This window comes from Sorex fumeus, unplaced genomic scaffold (assembly GCF_029834395.1).
Source record: "Sorex fumeus unplaced genomic scaffold, SorFum_2.1 ptg000061l, whole genome shotgun sequence".
Taxonomy (NCBI): domain Eukaryota; kingdom Metazoa; phylum Chordata; class Mammalia; order Eulipotyphla; family Soricidae; genus Sorex; species Sorex fumeus.
In genome coordinates this window covers 59,254,266-59,271,494 of record NW_026606118.1, presented here as the reverse complement: position 1 = coordinate 59,271,494, position 17,229 = coordinate 59,254,266, and the positions used below count along the sequence as shown (strand labels likewise).

Below are 17,229 nucleotides of genomic sequence, written 5' to 3'. Positions count from 1 at the left end.
GCTGAGATCTCCAAGCCTGCTCGGATCGGGGCTGAGCATCCTCCACCCAGATCCTCCATCTTCCAGTAGGCAGGGGTCACACCCACCAACTGGCCCCCAGCACCGTATAATCCCATCAACGGCCAAGACCCAGAGACTATAAAACCCAGCTCCCAGAAGCGTGTGGCCACATTCGTGGCAGCGCGACATCTCATTATCTCATTCTTGCTTTGGACAACCTGGCAGGCTACCGAATGCAACCTGCCCACGCAGCAGAGTCTGGCAAACTCCCCGTGGCATACCCAATATGCCAAATACCAGTAACAAGGATGGGTCTCATTCTCCTAACCCTGAAAGAGCCTTGAATGTAGCACTTTTTAGAATCTCAGGGCTAGGACGAAGGAGACATTACTGGTACCTGCTCGAGGCAATCGACGAACAACAGGATGATCATGATCTCTCGAGGGTGTGTATGCAGAGCAAAGAGGAGAAGAAGCAATAGGAAAGACGAGAGAGCTCCAACAGTCCACTTTCTCAGACACTGGCTCCCAGGCCTCAGGGACTGTGAAATGAAGGAGGAAGTTCCCTGGAGAGAACCCGAAGGAGAGGTCCAGATGGCAAGAAAATGCCAGGTTCACAGTAAACCAGTAACACATCCCAAACCTGAATTTTCACGTCCTTCTATTTCCTCTGCAAGGCGTAATCCCTTGGGAGGTTCTCAGGCCCAGAGATTTCTGAGATACTCGAATGAGACCTAATGATTTTTTTTTTCCTTTTTGGGTCACACCCGGCAATGCACAGGGGTTATTCCTGGCTCTGCACTCAGAAATTACTACTCCTGGCGGTGCTCAGGGGACCATATGGGATGCTGGGAATCGAACTCAGGTCGGCTACGTTGAAGGCAAATGCCCTACCTGCTGTGCTATCGCTCCAGCCCCGAGACTAAATACTTTATAGACTAAAGCCATAGTCTCCAAACCCTGGCTGCGGACACAAAACATGCCCAGTGCAGGGTATTGCTGGCCTCACCAGGCGCCCCTTGGGAGTTGGTGGCTTGCAAAAATGTTAGAGCTCTGACTTCAGAGTCAGGGTCCTTGTGCCAGCACACCATCCTTGCTTGTGTTTGACCCCCCAGTATCAAATAGTACCCCTGGCACCTCAAGGTGCTAACAATGATCACTTTTATTTTTTTGCTTTTTTTGGGGGTCACACCTAGCGATGCACAGGGGTTGCTCCTAGCAGTGGTCAGGTGGCCATATGGGATGCTGGGAATCGAACCTGGGTCAGCCACGTGCAAGGCAAACGCCGTACCCACCGCACTATAGCTCCAGCCCCTAACAATGATAACTTTTAAGAGTCAGTATTCTCCCACTTGACCACAAATGAAAACATCTCTCATTAAATATACTAGTCTCCACACTCCAGGAAGAAAAAGACAAGCATGTTTTCATGCCTTTTTTTTTTTTTGGTTCTGACTCAATGACAAAATAGATGATGTACAGAGGGGAAAAGATCTCCCTGGAGGGGGTGAAGCTGAGACCACCCGACCCCTGGGAGGGCATGGAAAGAAAGATCTGAGTACTAGGTGAGGGTAAAACTGGATAACCTAAGAAGTCCCATCTGAGCTAAGAGACTGAATCTGGAGAGACCTAGGCGATGGTAGAAATTCACCCTGGAGGGAGTCCGCCCCTAAGCAGAGACTGATGAAACTAGGCCAGAGCAATAGGACAGCAGGGAAGGCATTTGCCTTGTATGAAGCCGACCTGGCATCCCATATGGTCCCCCCGAGCACTGCCAGGAGTGATGTCTGAGTGCAGAGCCTGAGCATCGCTGGGTGTGGCCCAAAAACAAAAAAACAGAAAAAAGGGATTGCTCAAAGATCAAAGATGCCAAGCCTTAAGACCAAATTCCTGGGAGTGGAGAATGGGCACTTGGTGAAGGTACGGGTGTTTCATTGTATGACCGAGACTTAGACCCGAAAGCTTTGTGGCTGCTCTCACGTGATTCAATAAATAAAATTATAAAAAATGGGGGAAAAAAAGTAAGGTGGAGTTCATGCCCAATTCAATCAGCTAATCAGTGGTGGAATAAATAGCCGTACTCCTACATTTAAAAAAAAAGAAAAGACCAAATTCCAAATACAACTGACTTCTGCCACTGTTTATGGCAGGTTTTCCTGGTTTGGGGATATTTCTTTTTTTGGGGGGGGGAAGGACTGGGGGTAAAGGAGAGTTGGGTCTCACCCAATAGTGATCAGGCTCACTCCTGGTAGTACTCAGGGGACCAAGGTGGTACCAGGGATTGAACCAGGTCACCTGCCTCCAAGGCAAGCACCTTACCCACGGTCCTATCTCTCCAGCCCCTACGTGGCTGTTTTGACTGGGGCCCGCAGCTCAAGATCACACACAGAGAAGGACCCTACGGGGAGGAAAACACAATGCCTGGAGACGCCATGAGCTGCACATCAGTCCAATCTGGCTCCACAGCCCCCGTGACTTTCCACAAAACATGCAGCCTGCAGCCCTGCTCCGACAGCTATCCTAAAAGCCTGCACTTCCGGTACCTGGAGGACACAGGCAGATGAGGATCTTGAAAAATGTCACTTCGAAACTCATCCTGGAGCGTTGGGAATGAACTCTGAACTCATGCGGGGTTGGGGGAACTTGGGAATGCAGGAGGGCCTGTCTTCCTTCCGAGCAACGACGACTCCCAGCAGGCAGTGGGAAAGGAGACCTTGTACTCAGGACCCGAAGCCAGGAAGCAGGAAATAGCATGAGACAAAGGCCGAGCGAGAGAAGAGCTTGGGAGAGGTACTTCAGGCAGCTTGGGCAGAGCCACTAGAGGAGGAAGGAAGCAGGTGGACACAGAGCAGAAACACCAATCTCGGGGGGAGGCCTGTGCTGCCACAGCCCGCAGCGGTCTTCAGTAATACTAGGGGAAGTAGAGCGCACGTGGTACCTGGGGTCAGGTTCGGGGTCTCTCGCATCCCAGTCATACAGTCTAACGCTGCAACTATCTTGCAAGCGCTTCAACAGACTTTGAAAACAACGGCTGGGGCCGCAGAGATAGCACAGTGAGCAGGGCGCTGTCCTTCCATGTAGTGGACCTGGGTTTGATTCCTGGGACCCCCTATGGTCCCTTGGGCCTGCCAGGAGTGACCCCTGAGCACAGAGCCAGGAGTAAACCCTGTGCACAGTTGGGTGTGGCTCCCAAAACGAGACAAACAAAAAGGACTAGGAACATGTTGCCTCAGTGTCATAGATTAAAAATAGGGCTGGACAGATAGCACAGAGGGTGGGGCGTTTGCCTTGCACACGGCTGACCCGGGTTCGATTCCCAGCATCCCATATGGTCCCCCTAAGCACCGCCAGGAGTAACTACTGAGTGCAGAGCCAGGAGTAACCCCTGTGCATCGCCGGGTGTGACCCAAAAAGCAAAAAAATTAAATTTAATTAAATTTAAAAAGGCAGTGATAGCACAATGGGTAGGATACCTGCACTGCACATGGTTGACCCAGGTTCGATCCGTAGCATCACAGAAAAGTCCCTCAAGCACCTCCAGGAGAGGTCTCTTTGCAGAGCACTAGGAATAAGCCCTGAGTACCATTAGCTGTGGCCCAACATCAAAACAGAAATAACAATTAAAAAGATTAAAAACAAATAAAAATGCCTAGGTCAGGGGAACGGCTCAGAGAACTGAAGTACGTGCTTCTCACGCAGGTGTCCTGGGCCCCAGGGTTATTATCTTGCTGCACAGAATAACCACTGGTGTGCACACGAAGTTAGGGCTGCTGGGGATGTGGTTGAGCCTCGCATCTGGGCGGCCTTGGGTTGGATCCCTGGCACTGCTTCTTACCCGTATCCTGCTCCCTCTGCCGATGGAATAAAGTGCTAGTTTTATTTTCCCCTAAAACCTGTTGGGCCAGGGGCTGGAGCGATAGCACAGCGGGTAGGGCGTTTGCCTTGCACACGGCCAACCCGGGTTCGATTCCCAGCATCCCATAGGGTAACCCCGATCACCGCCAGGAGTGATTCCTGAGTGCAGAGCCAGGAGTAACTCCTGTGCATCGCTGGGTGTGACCCAAAAAGAAAAAAAGGGCTGGAGAACAGACCTTGCGTTCTGTGAGTTAGAACCCAGGCACTTCAGGGTTCCCCCAAGGACCACTTGTTGTGGTGCTCATGGCCCTAGGCCACCAGGCCTGAGTAGTAAGGGGAAAATTTCCCACATTCCACCCTAAAACAGTTACCAGGCATAGACCCACACACAAGCCAAGGGTCACGCTTTTGACACCTCAAGCAGCAGGGATCAAGAGGTTTGGTCCCGGTCCCTTCTCTGGAAGTAATGGCCTCTCCACCTTCCGGTGAGAGAATCAGATGTGCCGGCCACCTGCAGAGCTCAGGCAGGTTCCCACATGGCTTTGCCAATTGAGAAGACTTGCTGGTGGGGCCTAGAAGTTTCCCAGCTTCTGTCCTCTTGGGGGATCAGTTGCAACGTGAGGAGAAGGCCAAGGCATCTGGAAGCAGATGGAGAGGCCGGAAGATGGTCTAGCATAAAAGGAAGAACACTGACACAAAACTGCAAAATGGGGCTCTCCATTTCCTAGGGAGTGAAAGGATTTTTTTCATTCAAAAAATCATGAGAAGGGAGCTGGAGGTAGGGCGTTTGTGCCTTGCACATGGCCGACCCGGGTTCGATTCCCAGCATCCCATATGGTCCCCCAAGCACCTCCAGGAGTGATTCCTGAGTGTAAAGCCAGGAGTAATCCCTGAGCATCGCTGGGTGTGACCCTAAGAACAAAAAAAAAAAAATTATGAGGATAACCACGTCTCTTCTTCCTTACACAAATGCTTCTCAACTTCATTTAACCTAAACTTTCAAGTCTTACCCCCTCACCACCCTACTAAACAATACTTGTTAAGTCCCATGTACAGCTGTCCACGAGGGCCGGAGACGTCAGTCCTTCCCCCAGCTCTCAACCCAGCTGTGCAGACTTTGCCAGTGGAGCCTTATTTGTCAATCACTTAAGAAATGTATTACAAGGGTCAGGAAAGCAGCACGGTCAGAGTACCTGTCTTCAAGCATGAGGCCTGGGTTTGATCCTGGTACCATGGATGGAAAGGAGGGGGAAAAGACAGGATGGGAGGAGAGGGGAGTGATGAGAAAGGAGAGAAGGGGTTACCTGTCTTGTTAGTCATCAATTTCCCCTGGCGAACACAAAAGACAGACATGGACAAAGGAACCCAAAGTAGCCATCTGAAACACTGATCTGGTCCCTGATCTGGTCCCTACTGGACTGAAGGCTGTTAAGACGTGGGGTCATGTCCAGGAAAACAGTACCCTGCCTGCCTTGCACATGGACAAGCCGGGCTTGACCCTCCCACACCACAGATGGTCCCTGAACCCACCAAGAATGATCCCTGAATGCAGAGCCAGGAGTTAAGCCCTGAGCAAGGCCAGGTGTGGCTTCCCAAAAGAAATAAAATGAAAAATGGGTGCTCAAAAGGGAAACGTCTAAGATGCAAAGTCTGATTAGGCAGTTTCTAGTCTTACTTAGTTTTGAAGAGCAGAATCTCTTATGACGTATCGTGTCCCATTTTCCACACTTAATGTCTATATTCCTGTGGTCAGGAATGAGCCCTGGTAGTGGTCGGGAGATTAAATGTCACGCTGGGGATCAACCAGGACCAGCCGTGACCAGGACAAGGGCTCTAACCCGTGAACTATCTCTCCAGCTCTCTCTTGTTTGCGAAACATTGATCACCCACATAGGAAACATCAGGGTTGTACTTTAATGCTCCCGCTGATCTCCCTACAAAGGTAATAGAATTGGTATCAGTCTTCTGAGAGATGAGACTTCCCCTGTTGACCTCTGATACGTGTTACTTTGTGGAAGAAGCACAGAAGTGTGGCTAAGTGCATCTTTATCTTCCCATTCTCTTTCCCAGTGACAAGCAACCTTGAAATGGTGAGCCCTGAAGATCTGAGAGGGACCTCTGCGGAGTACAGACCCCACACCCCACCACCACCACCTGAAAATCTGGGTGTGTAACAGGAGCGCGAAATGATCTGACTTCTCTCAGCCGTTCATACTGGGAAATGTGTGTTTCCTAGCCTTACATACTTTATATATAATTAACCTCAGTGTTTGTAGATTATCGTGAAGGTATGTTTTTTTTTTTCACGGCAGCTTAAAAAGAGGGAAGGTTAAGTACGCTTAGAAGCTAAAACAGCTGGTTGCAACTTCACTGAATATATATCCTGCTTTGTCTTCTTGCAAAGACTATTTGTGGGATCTTACCAAGTCAAACTAAGTCCTGGCAAACAGAAGAGCTCTCAATACCAATGGAGGACAGATGGGAATGCGTTCAGAGGAAAAACAGGACAGGACAGGACTGTACCTGGACGTTTTGCCAAAAGCCAAAAATGAACTCTTGAATCATGGATCGGTGAAAGAATTTAGAAGTGGGAATAGCACCTGAGCACCTTTGGCCATGGCCCAATGCTCCGGTATCCTCCACTGCCACCATTCAACACAGGAGAGCTGCTAATGATTTTAAAAGCAGAATAAGTCCTGTCATCTGCACAGAAAAATTCCTTGTGACCTCTGCCTTCATTCCGTTCCAGTGGTCCTCACTTTCCAGTGTATCTACTGTGGACATTATATACTCACTCCAAGGAGATTTAGTGTTTGGAATAGTTTCTTCTGCAGAATTTAAAAGTTAACTTACTAAGGATGTGACACGACATCATTTAACTGATACTAATATCTGAGTTAGTGACTTCATTAGTAATATCATTTAAAAATATTTTACTGTCTCATTTTAAATTTTTTCACTTTTATTGCAATATTGGGCTAGAGCAATAGCACAGCCAGTAGGGTGTTTGCCTTGCACATGGCCGACCCGGCCGACCCGGCTTCAATTCCTCCGCCCTTCTCGAAGAGCCCGGCAAGTTACCGAGAGTATCTCGCCTGCATGGGAAGGCCTGGCAAGCTCCCCGTGACGTATTCAATATGCCAAACACAGTAACAACAAGGTCTCACGATGGAGATGTTTACTGGGCCCGCTCGAGAAAATCGATGAACAACGGGAGGACAGTGACAGTGACGCTGACGGTGAATGTCTATGTAGGTTCAGGAACACACCGGGTTCAAAATTCTAGCTACATTCTATCTCATCTCACACATATAAATGCAAAGAAGACTCTAGAAAAGACCAAAGATAAATCACTAGGCCAGAAACACAAGATCCATTTGTTTTATTGAATGCAAACGATCTCTAAAATAGTCCTCAAAATAGGCAAAATAATTGACAACCCTGAGGGAACTGAGAACCAGAAAGGCCGAAGGTGGGTCCTGCAGTCCCAAGGCTGGGGTGAGCACTTCCTGCGTGCGAGACGGGCACGTGGCCCTGGCCTGAGATGCGGCCACAGCTCGCCGAGGCTTCCCTGCAGCACTGGCTCCCAAGGACACGGGGCAGAGGGGCCGGACACCTGCTGGCGGGCACCGTGTGCGCTTCCGGGACATTCTACAGAGGTGGACCAAGGAGGCAACGTGGGCACGTAGCAGCGGGAGACTCCAGTGGGTGAGGAAGAGCTCAGGCGCCATGAAGCACAGGGCAGCCCCTCGGTTAACAGTTCTTCATCACCAGGCTCCGGGGGACGAGAACCGGAAATGCCTGGGCACTGAGAGGGAGGCCAGGAGTGCAGGCCGACTTCCCGGGGTCCAGCGGAGCTGAAAGGGGGCACCGGGAGTGGCACTCTCCCACGAAACCCACAGCCCAACGGCTCTAACCCACGCCCCTGGCCGCAGAGTGAGAGCTAAGAGCACTTCTGGGCACTGGTCCCTTGAGATCCAAGTAGCAACTGGCCACTAAGTCACCCACCGGGCCCCAGCTTCCATTTTCCCCGTTATCTTCCAGTCACGGCTCTCCACAAGCTTTAAGTGAGTCTATGATCCCCTCACGAGAGAGGTTTTTTGGAATTTTGGTTTTGGGAACTCACCCGGAGGTGCTCAGGGATCAATCCTGAGGGGGCCATGTGGGCCGCAGGGGATCTAACTCAAATCGACTGCATGCCAGGCAAGCACCCTACTTGCTGTCCTGCCTCTCCAGGCCTCAAGCCAGAGGCTATTTTCGCATCCCTTTCCGCAAAGTGTGTGACCATGAGGAGTTGGACGATCTCAGCTCATAGCCTTGATTGACTGATGGGCTGATTTTTTGGACCACGCCCAGTGATGCTCTGGCTCTGCACTCAGGAATTACTCCTGGTGGTGCTCGGAGGACCACAGGGGATGTGGCGGACAACCCGGTTGGCTGCGGGCAAGGGAAATGCTCTCCCCGCTGTGCTCTGGCTCAAGGCCCCACGACCTTTAGAACCGAAAGCAAATGGGGGGCGGGAGGTGATGAGTGTGCCGAGACCCTGCGTTCCCACGAGGACCCCCGAGAGCTGGCTGACGATCTCACAGAGTCCAATCTTTCCTAAGCCCTCTGGGTCTCTCTGTCCTACCGAAGAGAGAAAAACTAACTTCTCTTTGGAGCCCCTTTTGTTACAGAAGTTCTGCTTGTGGCTTACCGAAACTCAAGAGCCCAAGGAGGATGTCGGAGGGGAGCCCTCGAAGGACTCAAGACAAGACCCTAGAAAGACCCATTTCCAATTCACGTCAGCTCGCAGGTTAGGAAACGGCCGAGCAAGCCAGCCTCGCAGCCCTGGTGTCCAAGAGAGAGGCCCGGCCGCGGCCGAGTCCAAAGGGCCCCTGTTCTGGGCGCCTGTCCACGGCCCCTGGCAGGCGCTGCACTCTTGTGTCCTGCCAGCTCCCAGCTGGGCCCTCCCACCCTACCTGGGCCCCTGAGGCAGGAGGGCTCCGCCCCTCCCATTCCTCATAACTATGGCTCTTCAGGACAGGTCCGTGCCCAGATGCTGGGGGCCGACAGGTGAAAGGCAGGAAAGGGGCGTCCAGAGTCCAAACCGAAGGCCAGGCAGACTCCGTGCCGGCCCCGGGCCTCGGGGCGGGGTCCCTAGCGAAGGCCGGCCACGGGCACCTGCTGCTGCTTGCGGATCTTGTTGAAGAGCTCCATGTACTGGGCCATGGTGTCCGCTGGGCTGTAGACGGCGTCCTGTCTGCTCGTGAACACGGCAGGGGCCCCGGGGGTGTGGCTGCCCAGGAAGCTCTGGAGGAACTCAAGCAGCAGGTTCCAGCAGTCCCCGGCCACCACGCAGGGGCCATAGTCCACCTGGGGGTCGAACAGAACAACAGAGGGGCTGGAGAGCCGGCGCCGTCCCGGCCCGCGACATGAGGGGACCCGAGATGGAGCCCTGGAGCATGGCCAGGAGGAAGCCCTGTGGGGCCGGATGACAGTCCGAGGGGAGGGCGCCAGCCTTGCACACAGTCGACCCGAGTTCAATCCCCGGCACCCCAGAGGGCGCCCTGCATCGCCAGGAGTAGTTCCTGAGTGTCAGCCCTGAACACCACTGGGTGTGGCCCCCCAAAAACAAACAAACAAAACAACAAAAGGGGGGAGGCCAGAGAGGAAAGCAAGGGGCTGGAGCCATAGCACAGCGGGTAGGGTGTTTGCCTTGCACACGGCCGACCCGGGTTCGATTCCCAGTATCCCACATGGTCCCCTGAGCACCGCCAGGGGTATTTCCTGAGTGCAGAGCCAGGAGTAACCCCTGTGCATCACCGGGAGTGACCCAAAAAGAAAAAAAAAAGAGAGAGAGAGGAGAGCAAGGCCTGATCGACTCATGCATCTTCCCTCGACCCTTGGGACACGCGCCTGCCAGCATAGCACTGCTCAGTGGCAAACGTCCAGGCCTGGCACCACAATTCGACACCCCAGCCCCAGCCCGTTAGGAAACCCAACATTTCCCTCTTAAAGTTCAACGACAGCCCTGTCCCCAAAACCCAGGGCCCCCTTCACTTTTCTGAAGGAGGAAGAGAGAGATCGGCAGTGGGTGGAGTGTGAACGCAAGCTCTTAAGTCTCTCCCGAACCAAGTATTCTACACAGCCAGGGACACTGACCCTAAAACAGTAACTTTTCCCAACCATTGTGCCAGGGGTCCGAGAGAAACACCTTAATTACCGGGAACCCTCCAGGGGACATCAACTAGAGAAGAGTAGTGGGAGTGTGTGTTCCGCTGGGTTGGAGATGGGGTGGGAACATGACCCCAAGGGTCTGGCAAGGACAGGGTGGGTCACGAGCTTAAAAGAGGCAGGGAATCTTGTCACGTGAGGGCTCTGAGTCCCAGAGCAGGAACTGCCACCTATCTCCACCTGGAAAGCTCCTCCTGGTATCTTTTATCCAGTCTCTCTACGTTTGCAAAATACTCTTTCTCCACTTGCTGGAGCGACAGCACAGCGGGTAGGGTGTTTGCCTTGCACGCAGTTCACCCGGGTTCGATTCCTCCGCCACTCTCGGAGAGCCTGGCAAGCTACTTAGAGTATCTCGCCTGTGCGGCAAAGCCTGGCAAGCTCGCTCCCCGTGACGTATTCGATATGCCAAACACAGTGACAACAAGTCTCACAATTTGTTGTGAGATGTTACTGGTGCCCGCTCGAGCAAATCGATGAACAACGGGAGGACAGCGCTACAGTGCTCGACGTTGTCAATCCATCCTCAGCAGTCCTACCACCAGGAGCCTCTCGATGACCCAATAAAGTCTGAAAGTAATGCCCTTCTCTAAGGGTGGGTGTGAGAGGGGAGGAGGGGGTGGGAGTGAGGCCCTCCCAACGGTGCCACCCAGCAGTGCTGGGGACCAAGCCCGGCCTCCTGCAGGGGAGGCTCTGGCACTCTCCCGTGCCCTCCCGGGCAGCCCGGCTGCCTAAAGAAGCATTTCCCCCCGCCTGTGGGGAGCCGGGCACTCTATCTCCCATCCCGGGCTGGAGTGTCTACGGGATTCCCGAGTAGGGGAGAGAGATGCGGGGCGCGGGAGAACGAAGCGGGGGACAGCCGACCCCTCCTGCTCACCCCACGGCCAGACGGCCAAAGCCTTACCTCCACGGAGATGCCGCGGGCACTGGGCCCCATGGTGACGGTGCCCACCTTCACGAGAAAGTCACAGTACTGGTAGCGGGTGCCCCGGGTCTCAATCTTGCTGGCCTTGGCACTCTGGAAAAAGCCCTTGAGCTTCACCATGAGCACGTCGAAGTTGGTGTCGGCCACGAGGCAAGGCCCGTTCTCGAAGAGGGCGAAGCAGCTCAGGGGGTACTCGGAGTTGTGCATCACGTACATCAGCTTCCCCGTCTGACCTGCGAGGGACACAAAGGCGCTCGGCAGGGACCTCGAGGGGCAGAGCGCGGGCCTCACGTTCATCCCCGACGCCGCACGGGCCACAGTGGGCCAGTGTCCGAACCGCTCTACTACGGCCCTGTTACTGCTTAAATTTACGAAGATTTTCAATTCTCAGAAATTTAAGGGCTGGGGCTGAGCAATGAATAAGGTGACTAGCGCCAAGCATGCCTGACATCGGGCTGAATCCCAGCACAGAGAGGGAGGACCTGGGAATAAGGGCCAGAAAGGGGGCCTCACAGCTGACACAGGCTCTGCGCACAGGAGCCCAGGTGGGATCCCTGGCAAGAGCACGGTCACCAGCACTGCAGGGAGCAACCCTGACCACAGAGGCTCTGAAGAGCAGCCCTCAGGAATACTATGCAGCTGTCAGGGGAGATGAAGTCATGAACTTTGCTTCTAAATGGACAGACATGGAGAGTATCATGCTAAGTGAAATGAGTCAGAAAGAGAGGGACAGAGAAGGACTGCGCTCATTTGTGGAGTATAAAACAACATAACAGGAGGCTGATACCTAAGGATAGTAGATACACGGGACAGGTAGATTGCTCCAGAGCTGGAAGCCTGCCTCGTGAGCAAAGGGGAGAAGGCAGCTGGAATAGAGAAGGGATCACTAAGAAAATGATGGCTTGAGGAACTGTTCAGGATGCGAGATGTTTGCTGAAAGTAGATCAAGGACCAAACATGATAACCTCTCAGGGTGTGTACTGCAAACCAAAATGCCCAAAAGTAGAGAGAGAGAGTATGGGGAATATTGTCTGCCATGGAGGCAGAGGGAGGGTGGGAAAGGGGGTTTATACCGGGGATATTGGTGGTGGGGAATGTGCACTGGAGGAGGGATGGGTGTTTGATCATTGTGTGATTGTAACCCAAACATGAAAGCTTGTAACTATCTCACGGTGATTCAATAAAATTAAAAAAAAATAATAAAAGAGTAGCCCTCAGGACACTGGGTGTAGTCCCACAACAAGCAAACTTGGGGGGCTGGGGGGGGGGGAAGACTTCAAGCAGTACAACTATAGCTGGAAGATCTGGGATCAGAAGATCTAGTTACACGCCTCAGCTTACCTGCTCCAGTCTCTGAGAAATGATTTTTCTCACTGATACCTTTTCTGTAAGAAGGAGAAGAAGCTATGTGCATTTTGCTAAGTAGCACTGTAACACTGTCCTCCTGTTGTTCATCGATTTGCTCGAGCAGGCCCAGTAACGTCTCCATTGTGAGACTTCTTGTTACTGTGTTTTGGCATATCAAATATGTCACAGATAGCTCGCCAGGCTTTGCCGTGCAGGTGAGATACTCTCAGTAGCTTGCCGGGCTCTCCAAGAGGGGCAGAGGAATCGAACCTGGGTCAGCCAGGTCGGCCGTGTGCAAGGGAAACGCCCTACCACTGTGCTAAGTAGACAAAATCAAAAATCAAAATAGGAAGCAAGATTCCTCTCACACACAAGAGCTAATGGATAAAGTGCCAAAATTCTACATATTAAGTCCTTAAACTTCCTCCAACCCAGGGGCTGGAGCAATAGGACAGCAGGTAGGGTGCTTGCCTTGCAAACGGGTTCGAGCCCCGGCATCCCATGTGGTTTCTGTGCACTACCAGCAGTAATTCCTGAGTGCAGAATCAGGAGTAACCTGAACATCGCCAGGTGCAGCCCTCCCAAACAAAAACAAAACGGTGACAACGGATAACAATGGGGCCAGAATGATAGTACAGCCACCCAGGTTCAATCCTCGCCAACCCACAGGGTCCCCCAAGCATGGCCAGGAGTAATTCCTGAGCACAGAGCCAGGAGTAGCCCCTGAGCATTGCTGGGTGTGACCCCAAAAGCAAAACAAACGAAGAAGCAAAAAGAAGTGCTGGCAACAAAACGCTTTCCCCTCGCCTGGCTAGAGTTTAAGAGGCAGAGACAGGGCTGGGATGGTCCAGGATGTGCAGCGCACGCCGGCAGCACAGGCCCCAGTTCATTCCCATCACTGCATCACTCCCCAGGATGTCAGCCCTGGGGACGAGCACCTCGGCATCAAGCCAGCACCATTGCCAGGTCCAGGATCAGTCCCCCTGGACAGACCCAAAGAACAGCGAAACTTACAAGTGGAAATCTTAGCCCCTCGACTCACAGGGTGAAAGCTTAACAGACCCAAGGGGGCCGGAGAGCGCAATGAGCAGGACCACGCAGTTGCATGGGGGAGGCCCGGGACTGACTCCTGGCCCACATGGAACCCTGAGCACCAGAGAAGTGAGTCCCTAGCACTAAGCCAAGAGCGACTCCTCAGCACCCCTGGGTGTGACTCTAAAACGGAAAGTAAATTCTGAAGGGCAACTTGGTTAGGTTTTGATTTTGGAGGGGGTCAGGTGCTCAGAGGCCACTCCTGGGGCAGTGCTCGGGGGTCTCTCCTGGCAGTAGTCATGATTATCGTGGCATGCCAGGGTTGAAAAGAGACAGAACCCAGCCTCCTGCATTCAATACGTGGACTCGCTAGAGCCCACTGAGCTACCTCTCGGACCCTTATTATTTATTCCTAAGAGAGCACGACAGTTTTGGGTGTTTTTTGTTTGTTCGTTTTGTGGGTTTTGAAATTTGGTTCTATTTGGGGGTCAGACCTGACAGCGCTCCGGGCCCCCCCCGGCAGGGAACCATATACAGTATCGGGGACTGAACCTGAGCTGGCTGCGAGCAAGGCAAGTGCTGTACCCACTGGATTCTCTCTCAGCCCTGTAATGAAGTCAAAACACATTTACTGGGGCCGGACAGACAGCACAGCGGGGAGGGCGTTTGCCTTGCACGCGGCCGACCCGGGTTCGATTCCCAGCATCCCATATGGTCCGCTGGGCATTGCCAAGAGTAATTCCTGAGTGCATGAGCCTGTGCATCACTGGCTGTTACCCAAAAAGCAAAAAAAATAATAATAATAAAATAAAAAAATAAAAATTAAAAAAAAAACATCACTGCAAGAAATGTAGAGACGTGATGGGGAAGAGAGATAGAGACGAGGGTGGGGGGAGGGAGGTGTTAAAGAGAATGAGCTTTTGCGGCCTTTTCTACTGGAGGGCGGTGGGGGCAGGACACACCTGGCTGTACTTTTGAACCTGCACTCAGACATCACTCCTGGAGGTCTTCGGGGACCATATGGGGTGCTGGCAATCAAACCCGAATCGCTGGCATGCAAGGCAAAAGCCCAATGCTATGTGCCATGCTCTGGCCCAGACCAGCCCTGCTTCTTTTTCCCCCTTTAAAACAAACAAACAAACAAAAAAAAACCGGAATCACCATGGGGCTGGAGCGATAGCACAGCGGGGAGGGCGTTTGCCTTGCACGTGGCCGACCCAGGTTCGATTCCCAGCATCCCATATGGTCCCCTGAGCACCGCCAGGAGTAATTCCCGAGTGTAGAGCCAGGACTAACCCCTGTGCAATGTCGGGTGTGACCCAAAAACCAAAATAATAATAATAATAATAAAATAAAACCCTAAAGAAAACCATTTCTAGCCAAGCGGAGACTGAGTGAAGGTGAAAACCTACAGGTCAGCAGGGGCGGATGCAAACCCACCTCACTCACCTTGGCTGCCGAGAGTAGAAGCCGCCGTGTGGTAGGTCTCACAGTCAACACAGAATGTCCCTTGCTTCTCGGCCCCGAGCAGCTCCAGTTTCCGGGTGAGGAGCTCCACGGTCTGCTGGACGCTCTTGCCCTCGGCCACGGGCATCTGGGACACACTGGAAAGACAGGACCAGCCCGTCGGTGACCAGCCGGTACTCCAGAGCTGACCCACAGAAGCACAGCTCCTGACACAGGGCCCGAGGCCGCCTACCTCCACGCCTCCTTTCTCAAGGAGAGCAGAGACTCGGAGGCCCTGGGTGCTCCAATCAGCCAAGGGCCTGCCCGGAGCAGCAAACTTCTGCTCAGCTGCCCTAATGTTTACAGAACACTGGCGTGTGTCAACAGCTGAGAGACTCTTCCCCCGCTGCAGCACTGTGAAACAAACCCGGGGTGCTCCTGGCAGTGCCAGAGAGCAAACCTGGGTATCCCACAAGCAAAACATTTGCTTCAGGGGCTGGAGCGATAGCACAGCGGGGAGGGCATTTGCCTTGCACGCGGCCGACCTGGGTTCGATTCCCAGCATCTCATAGAGTCCCCCGAGCACCGCCAGGGGTAATTCCTCAGTGCATGAGCCAGAGGTAACCCCTGTGCATCACCGGGTGTGACCCAAAAAGAAAAAAAAAATTGCTTCATGCTGAAAGTAGACTATAGACCAAACATGATTGCCACTCAATGCCTCTTTTGCAAACCACAACACCCAATAAGAGAGAGAGAACAAAAGGGAATGCCCTGCTACAGAGGCAGGGTGGGATGGGGGGGATGGGGGGTGGGAGGGATACTGGGATCCATGGTGGTGGAGAACGGGCACTGGTGGAGGGATGGGTGTTTGATCATTGTACAATTGAAACCCAAGCACAAAAATCTGTAAGTCTACAACTGTACCTCATGGTGTCTCACTAATAAAAATTAAAAATAAAATAAAAACAACAACAAAAACAAGACAACAACAAAAAAAATTGCTTCAGCCCTGGGATCTGAAGAGAGAGCAAGAATCAAGTTTATCTTTGGGTGTGAAAGACAAGAGAACTGATATAAATTTAACCAAACTGAGGGTTGGAGAGACAGCACAGCAGATAAGGCACTCGTCTTGCATGCAGCAAATATGGTCCCAGTACTCTATGTGGTCCCCAGGAATGATCCCAGAGCCCAGAGCCAGGAGTAAGCCCTGAGCACCACAGGGGATGGCCCCGAATAAAACTAACAACAAGAACAACAACAAAATTAACCAAAATGAAAGGGGGGGAAAAAAAGAAATACAGTTTCTTAAATTTTCATCTATAACGGAAAAAAAAAACCTGGCTTTCACTTTAGAGTTGGTCAGGGCTAGCTCACATGCTTTACTGGGCACTGCATGGTCCCCCAAGTGTTGCTGGGGGCCACCCCCAAGCACTGAGCAGGAAGGAGTGCCCCTGCATGGCAAGGTGAGGGTCCCCCAAACCAAAAAGGAAATAAAAACACACGAGAAGGGCCTGAGTCAAAGTCAATGAGTAGGACATTGGCCCTGAACACAGCCAACCCAGTTCTGAACCCGGGCACTCCAGATGGTTCTCTGGGCCCCTCCAGGAGTAATCCCTGAGCCCAGAGCAAGCCTTCAGCACCGTGGGTATGGCCCAGAAAAATGAAAATAAACAAGACCACCTAGAGTGGCTACTTCCCCAGTCTGGCCAAGGTGGTAGGCAGAGGCCACAACCAGCAAGGACCAACTGAACGCCAAAACTACCGCCCTGAGTCCCCACCGACTGTGCCCAGGAACTGCCACCCCGAGTCCGCAGCGACTGTGAGCCAGAAGTACCGCCCCGAATCCTCTCCACAGTCGGGAAGAGGGGCTGTTCTTTTTTTGTTTGGGGGCCACACCTCGTGGTGCTCCGAGGTTACCTGACTCTGCACTCAGGAGATCACTACTGCTGGGCTCAGGGGATGATCAGGGCCGCTGAGGATCAAATGCAAGTCAGCCATGTGCAGAGCAAGTGCCCTCCCACCTTACTACATGGTACGGGTCCTTCTCAGGATCACGACCATCCTGTTGTTCATCGATTGCCTCGAGCAGGCCCCAGTAACGTCTCCTTCATCCTAGCCCTGAGATTTTAGAAAGTGCCATATTCAAGGCTCTTTCAGGGTTAGGAGAATGAGACCCATCCTTGTTACTGGCATTTGGCATATTGGGTACGCCACGGGGAGTTTGCCAGACTCTGCCGCGGGGGCAGGTGACATTCGGTAGCCTGCCAGGTTGTCCAAAGTAAGAATGAGATAATAAGATGTCGCAGGGCCGCGGGATCCTTCTATCTTTTTTTCCCCCAGTGGCCCCAGGTTTCCCTCCCACCCACCAACCTTCTCTAAGATGGGTGCTTTATTTACAAGACTTAGGCACTG

At 52.7% G+C, this 17,229-nt stretch overlaps 1 protein-coding gene across 1 annotated transcript in view; it reads right to left on the bottom strand.

Annotated features, from left to right (window-relative positions):
- Positions 1-8,956: 8,956 nt before the first annotated feature.
- Positions 8,957-17,229, bottom strand: part of MED20 (mediator complex subunit 20) — a 119,978-nt gene continuing 111,705 nt past the window's right edge. The window contains exons 3-5 of the mRNA XM_056126425.1: positions 14,821-14,975; positions 10,972-11,225; positions 8,957-9,209 (exon numbers count right to left, since the gene is read on the bottom strand). Of these exons, the coding sequence (XP_055982400.1) occupies positions 8,994-9,209; positions 10,972-11,225; positions 14,821-14,975 (625 nt within the window). The 3' untranslated portion in view covers positions 8,957-8,993. The remainder of the gene's footprint in view (positions 9,210-10,971; positions 11,226-14,820; positions 14,976-17,229) is intronic.